This window comes from Rhipicephalus sanguineus, chromosome 6 (genome assembly GCF_013339695.2).
Source record: "Rhipicephalus sanguineus isolate Rsan-2018 chromosome 6, BIME_Rsan_1.4, whole genome shotgun sequence".
Taxonomy (NCBI): Eukaryota; Metazoa; Arthropoda; class Arachnida; order Ixodida; family Ixodidae; genus Rhipicephalus; species Rhipicephalus sanguineus.
Genome location: NC_051181.1, coordinates 1,456,326 through 1,463,820, shown reverse-complemented (window position 1 = coordinate 1,463,820; position 7,495 = coordinate 1,456,326). Strand labels below are relative to the sequence as shown.

The following is a 7,495-nucleotide window of genomic DNA, read 5'->3' as shown; positions in this document are numbered from 1 at the left end:
AATCAGGCGAGGTTTGCGCTGAGCGTTGCTGACAGCCTTTGTTGGCGAGAAACCGAATACAGCAAAATTGATGATAAGAAACGCACGTGGCAATATCATACCGACAATGCGTCGGACAATGGATACACTTATAAGTGGACACAAATCTGCTGCTGGGACAATGTGACCGCGAACGGCAAATCAACACGCAGCATAGCTTTCATCGCGCGCTGACAACGGTTGGCTTCGCTTCGTTTCCTTTTTTTTCGTTTTTGTTTTTGTCATAAACTGTTGACAGCGCTTCCAACGGCCAAAGCAGTTGTTGCATTCGCGGTGATAACCAACGATCGAAAATGCAAGGTAGGCGCATCAGTGGGGCTGCGCATGCTCAGAGGTGCCCCGTTTTCAACTGTAGATGTCGCTCGTGCAGTTCGGAGCACGACGCTCCGTCGTTATAGATATGAGAGTTGACCACTGTACAATGTGTATTGCTGTAGGTTGACTTTCCATTTCACGACAATAAGTTCGGCCAGATAGAGTTTCATTATGGACACGCCGACTGCTGCCTTCGCAGCGTCACGACCCCGTGACATCTGGTGGAGGTGCTGGGTGCATTCATGCTTCGGACGCCTCCATCAAGACGTGAACCCAGTCCCAATCGCGAAGGAGACATCGACACCAACCCCGACCAGCGAGCTATCCGCAGGCAGGGAGGCGTACCACCAGAGCACGGGCCGCTACCCGACAAGAACCGGAAGACCAAGGCCATGATTACGACAGCGGCAACGATGACAGCCACTGTGCCACCGTCCGCGAAAGTCGTGCTGCATCAACCCAGGGAGCCGCGAACCTTCCGAGGATCATCCTTCGAAGACCCAGAAAGCTGGCTCGAAGCGTACGACCGGGTGGCCGTTTTCAACGCATGGATCAGTGAAGACAAGCTACGGCATGTCTACTTCACCTTGGAGGACGCAGCTAGGACATGGTTCGAGAACCAAGAGCGAACCCTGACAACATGGGACGTTTTTCGCACCAGGTTCCTGGCAACATTCACTAGCGTCGTCCGCAACCCGCGTAAAGCTGCCAAACGAAAACGTGGCGTTCTACACAGAAGAAATGAGCAGACTGTTCCGCCACGCAGATCCTAACATGCCCGAAGAAAAGAAAGTTCGCTTCTTTATGCAAGGAGTCAAGCAGGAGCTCTTCGCCGGACTGATGAGGAAACCACCGAGCAGCTGCCGTGGTCCCTGTCTTCTCTTTGGTTTCTGTGGTCCCTGTCTTATCAGCTCTATGGCTTCAATGAACGTAACAAACCAGCTTGTCCAAAAATTTGTTCTCTTAGCATTCAAGAATTTACGCACCCGACAGTACAACCGTCGCCTGATTCCCGACAGCGCAGCCCTGCACGCCTTTGGCTCCCACGACCTGCGCGAAACTATCCGAGCCATCGTGCGAGAGGAGCTCCGGAAGCTCCCTTTTCCGCAGCCTGAGGTGACATCGATTGCTCAAGTAGTGCGCGAGGAAATTGAGCAGTCACTTGGTGGCCCTCAGCCAGCACAGCCGCAGCCGCAAGCTGCAAGGAGTCAAGCAGGAGCTCTTCGCCGGACTGATGAGGAAACCACCGAGCAGCTGCCGTGGTCCCTGTCTTCTCTTTGGTTTCTGTGGTCCCTGTCTTATCAGCTCTATGGCTTCAATGAACGTAACAAACCAGCTTGTCCAAAAATTTGTTCTCTTAGCATTCAAGAATTTACGCACCCGACAGTACAACCGTCGCCTGATTCCCGACAGCGCAGCCCTGCACGCCTTTGGCTCCCACGACCTGCGCGAAACTATCCGAGCCATCGTGCGAGAGGAGCTCCGGAAGCTCCCTTTTCCGCAGCCTGAGGTGACATCGATTGCTCAAGTAGTGCGCGAGGAAATTGAGCAGTCACTTGGTGGCCCTCAGCCAGCACAGCCGCAGCCGCAAGCTGCAAGGAGTCAAGCAGGAGCTCTTCGCCGGACTGATGAGGAAACCACCGAGCAGCTGCCGTGGTCCCTGTCTTCTCTGTGGTTTCTGTGGTCCCTGTCTTATCAGCTCTATGGCTTCAATGAACGTAACAAACCAGCTTGTCCAAAAATGTGTTCTCTTAGCATTCAAGAATTTACGCACCCGACAGTACAACCGTCGCCTGATTCCCGACAGCGCAGCTCTGCACGCCTTTAGCTCCCACGACCTGCGCGAAACTATCCGAGCCATCGTGCGAGAGGAGCTCCGGAAGCTCCCTTTTCCGCAGCCTGAGGTGACATCGATTGCTCAAGTAGTGCGCGAGGAAATTGAGCAATCACTTGGTGGCCCTCAGCCAGCACAGCCGCAGCCGCAAGCTATCGGCTACGTTGCTCTAGTTAGCCGTCCCGTTCCCCTCCGCGACAACGTTAAGAAACCGCATCGCCGCAGTTCGTCGCCAGACACCACCGCCGCCGCCACTACCACCGACGCCCTACCGTTCGTCTGTCGGCCAGCGCTATGCGCCAAGTAAAACCGACGTCTGGCGTGCCCCTGAGAACCGACCGCTCTACTACCACTGCGGGGATGCCGGCCACACCTACCGCCGCTGCTATCATGAACAGATGGGGCTACGTGGGTTCGCCGTATATGCGCCATGTCCACAGCGGGGTGAACGACCACATGACATCGCCGACTACCTCGCAGGAGCGCAGTGGACACCCCGAGGACCTTCCCGATCACCGTCGCCAGGCCGCCACGTCTCTCCCCAACGCCGACCATACACTGGCCCAACCCGAGGCCGGTCACCTAGTCCTTATCCGGAAAACTAAGGGCAGCAACCGATGGAGGTGCAGTTGCTGTACGACGAAATACCGAAGATCCTCCGCCGCCGACGCGGCGACAAAATCTAAAGAACCCGCCGCAACCCGAACGGAGCCCTCACGTCGCAACTTCGCTGCCCGAAGAAGACCTGACGACGCACCGGCGAAGCAGCGGGACAAACCAACGTAGCCGTGATCCGACGCCGCGACCTAACCGCAACGCAAGGCGACGAACTAGCGACCTCGACGTTCTCATCGACGGCCACAACGTCGCCGCTCTCGTAGATACTGGAGCCGATGATTGCGTCATCAGTGGGCCGTTCGCCGCAAAGTTGAACTTAGGACTGCTCGGGAAGGCCCCGAAATGCGGATCCCTGGAGGACACCTAGCGACGCCGGCGGGAATCTGCACAGCGAGAGTCACCATTAACAAGCGCACTTTTCTCGCGATCTTCGTAGTGCTACAGCATTGCTCGAGAGATGTCATCCTTGGTATGGACTTCTTAAGCATGCATGGTGCAGTCATCGACCTGAGATCCGAGTCGATAACACTATCCACAGAAAAAGCATTACCACCGCAGACGCCGCAAGGAAAGCACGCCTTAAATGTGCTGGAAGACCATGCCACGCTCCCCCCCCCAACGTCATCAGTTCCGTCGGCACTCAAAAATCAGCATACCTTGAAGGCGTCTTTGAAGGAGACGAGTACTTGTTGATCAACCGTGAGATTTTCGTCGCAAGAGGAATAGCTGAGCTGCGTGGAGAAAAAAATCACAGCATATCCACGGGGTGAATGATGATAAATGGGGCGAAGCTCCAGAAGGAACCATCGGTAAACCGTGAAACCCTTCCGTGAAATTCGCCCAGTACATCATATAAAGAGTGTGAAACACCGTGTATATATTAAACATCAAACATTTATTGTACTGTTGGTTTACGTGGTCCCATCATTATCACCGCTTTGTGATCGGTGAAATGCAGGGAAAGTGTCCGCTCCCGAGCGAAAGAGAAAGCGCACCAAGAGCGAGCGCGACTCCGAGCGAAAGAGAAAGCACGCCGAGAGCGACCGCGTTCCCCGCTCGCCCTGTGAGAATTAACGACAAGGCTAGAGGGAAGACACGACGCGCGTAGCGTTCCTCTTCGCGTTCCCGCCGCGAGGTCGGTAGCATGCCCAACGAAAGCCAACGGAACGCGATCGTGCAAGTGCTCCGGCTTCGCGAATAATGCACGGCGTTTTCTGTACATAAAGCGTCCCAAAACCAAACATCTTGCTCAGGGTATGCTTTGCGTTTTTCGTAGAAATAATTTCTTTATCATGTACACTAAGATGAAAAGTTGAAAGCTCACTAGAATATGTCGCCCGCAAAGTATGTCTTTTAGTGTGATTAAATCAAGGAACACTACGATGTCTTGTATATTATGATATCTAGTGAATTGCTCATCTAGTGAGCAATTCATTAAACTAGAGCTGGCTACATAATACTACTACTACTACTACTACTACTACTACTACTACTACTACTACTACTACTACTACTACTACTACTACTACAAAGGAGGGAACGACCCACACCCTAAGGAGCTTCGCCCCTAAATATTACACCATCTCCCGCTAAAGGGGACCATGAAGCGATGCGAAGCCGGAACATTTGCACGATCGCGTTCCGTTGGCGTTCGTTGGGCATGCTACCGACCTCGCGTCGTGGAACGCGAAAAGGAAAGCTACGCGCGTCATGTCTCCCCTCTAGCCTGGCCGCTAATTCTCACAGGGCAGCGGGGAACGCGGACAGGCGCGCGAGGGGGGATCGTAGGAGAGGGGAGAGAAGGGGGGGAGACGCACATGCACTGGCGCTCATCGCGGCGCTGCGCAAGAGAGGGGGAGGAGTAGTGGAGAGGTGGAAGTGGGGAGGGCGAGTGGAGAGGGGGATGGTAGTGTATAGGAGGAGGGAAGAGGGGGAGTGGAGAATAGGTGTATGGAGAAGGTTTGCGCATGCGCAGTAAGGGTGGTCACGCCGCACACAACCAACACCAACGGATTGAACTCCGCCATAAGATGCTTCGCATCTAAAAGCAACAGTGGTGCTCACGAATTTCAGCAACGAGTACAAGCACATGAACAAAGGCACGACGGTTGCCTAAATCGATGAAATTTTGCAAGCCACCAGTGCTTTCGTCCTCACCGATTCTACCGAATCTACTCCGATGAACCGAGCTCCTCAACCAGCTTTCAACGTCAATCCGAGACTTCCGAAGCACAAGCAAGAACAGCTCAAAACCCTGCTCCTGCAATACGAGGACTGCATTTCGTCGTCGTCAAGAATTCGGCAGACCCCAGTCGCAAAACACCGCATCATAAGAGAGGAAAGTGCCAGGCCACTCCGCCATAGCCCGTACAGAGTTTCGACACGAGAAGGCGAGGCCATAAAGAAAAATGCTACGCGACGACATCATCCAGCCTTCGAAGAGTCCGTGGGCGTCACCCGTGGTTTTAGTGAAGAAGGACGGAACCCTACGCTTCTGCGTCGATTATTGCCGCCTGAACAAAATCACGAAGAAGGACGTCTACCCTCTCCCACGGATAGACGACACCCTGGATTGACTCTGCAACACGAGGTACTTTTCGTCAATGGACCTCAAGACCGGCTTCTCGCAAATCGAAGTCGACAAGAGACCAAGAGAAAACTGCATTTGTAGCACCAGACGGCCTCTTCAAGTTCAAGGTCATGCATGTCAGGAGTTCACCCAGACCAGCGGAAAACCGGTGCCATTGCTGCCTTCCCGCCGCCCACCGAGAAGAAGGCCGTACGCCGATTTCTGGGCTTGTGCGCCTATTACAGACGTTTTGTCAAGGAATTTTCACGGATCGCCGAGCCACTTGCGCTCTTCGACGAATCTTTCAAATCTTTCGAGTGTCTTGTGTCACGTTTGGTCGCGACACAAGACACTCGAAAGATTTGAAAGACCAGTCCCCTCGATTTGATAGGAGTGTTTTAAACATTTAAAAAATAGTTCTTTCCAACGCACAGGTGGGTGCTCTGTCGAAGGATTTCAACTTTTCCCCCTCTTCAGGTGGCTTCGATGAGTTTCAACTCTTACAGATTTGCACAATTTTTCCCGCAGTTTGCGCCTCAGAGAATACTATCATGACCGCCGAAGCCTGAACGAAACCTGACCAGCACTACCAACGTATTAACAATGGACACCACTGCGACATCACGACAAATGTCTAGACATTTGCATAAACTCTGTACAACGCGACATTTTAGATGCCTATATCGGTGCCTTACCGCCGCAATTTGTCCAAAGAAGAGAGGGTCGCTCTCGAACAATTGTCGACAAATCATGACATCATCATAAAACCAGCCGATAAAAGGGGGGGGGGGGGCTATTGTCATTCTCGATGCTGTTGATTATATTAACGAGGCTGACAGGCAACTTTCAGACGCCACCTTTTACAAAGGTTTGCGTTCTGATCCCACCAGAGAATTTAAATTTAAGCTTAAGGACGCACTTACGCCACTACTGGAACTTGGTATATTGGACGAAAAGATAGTCCGTTCTTTGATACCACTCAGTCCCGTAGCGGGAAGATTTTACATGTTTCCTGAAATTCACAAGCAAAATAATCGTGCCCGCCCAATCATTTCTGGAATTGGCACCGTCACCGAAAACTTATCCCGTTACGCTGACTTCCTCGTTAACAAGATAACAGCCACATTTCCGTCATTCATCAGAAACACCAGCCATTTTCTTGAAGAAATTGTAGACTTTCATGTTCCATCTGGTTCAATGCTAGCAACGCTGGAGGTAGCATCACCGTACACTAACATACCGCGTAGAGATGGTGTTTCTGCAGTTATAAAGGCCTATGAAAGTTCCCCTATTGATAAACTTATCGATGAGAAAGCACTTGCTACTCTTTTGAAACTCATCCTTGAATTAAACAATTTCGAATTCAACAACATTCAGCACGTACAAGCTAACGGCACCTCTATAGGTACGAAAGCAGGCCCTAACTACGCGAATATTTTCATGGGCATTCTGGAAGGCGAATTTTTAAATAAAACCTCGTTTCAACCTTTCTACTATAGGCGCTTCATTGATGATATTTTTCTTATCTGGGCTCATGACGAAGCAAGCCTGCTTGGTTTCATTCAGGCGTTTAATAAATTCCACCCGTCTCGCCCCATTTTCGCGCACTTCTGTAAATTTTCTCGACGTAACAGTCACAATTTCCGAAGGAAAACTTGCCACAAACCTGTTCCGCAAGCCCATTCACTGACATGACCGACTCACCATAATGATTGCGAAGAATTAGATAAAGACTTGAGGTTATTGAGTGAGTGGTGCCATGACTGGCACATGAATATTAACAATAGTAAAACAAAACTAGTGCGGTTTACTACTTGTAATAATTTTGTGTCGCACACCTATACAATAAATAATGAGGTAATTGAACTGGTCGAGTCATTTAAATACTTAGGTGTTCATTTAACTTCTAACTTGAACTGGAACACACATATCGACTGGCTATTAGGTAAAACAAATCGAACTCTTGGTTCCCTCCGTCGCACACTTCGCCAAGCTAATAAAGATACAAAACTCCTTGCATACAACTCAATTGTCCGATCCAAACTTGAGTACTGTTCATTTATTTGGAGTCCTCATCAAACATACCTCATTAGGAGGCTAGAATCATTACAAAACAAAGC

General features: G+C 51.1%; 1 protein-coding gene across 1 annotated transcript in view; it reads left to right on the top strand.

Annotated features, from left to right (window-relative positions):
* Positions 1 to 596: 596 nt before the first annotated feature.
* LOC125758759 (uncharacterized) overlaps positions 597 to 7,495 on the top strand; it is a 98,373-nt gene continuing 91,474 nt past the window's right edge. Inside the window, exon 1 of the mRNA XM_049416423.1 lies at positions 597 to 1,015. Within this exon, the coding sequence (XP_049272380.1) occupies positions 597 to 1,015 (419 nt within the window). The remainder of the gene's footprint in view (positions 1,016 to 7,495) is intronic.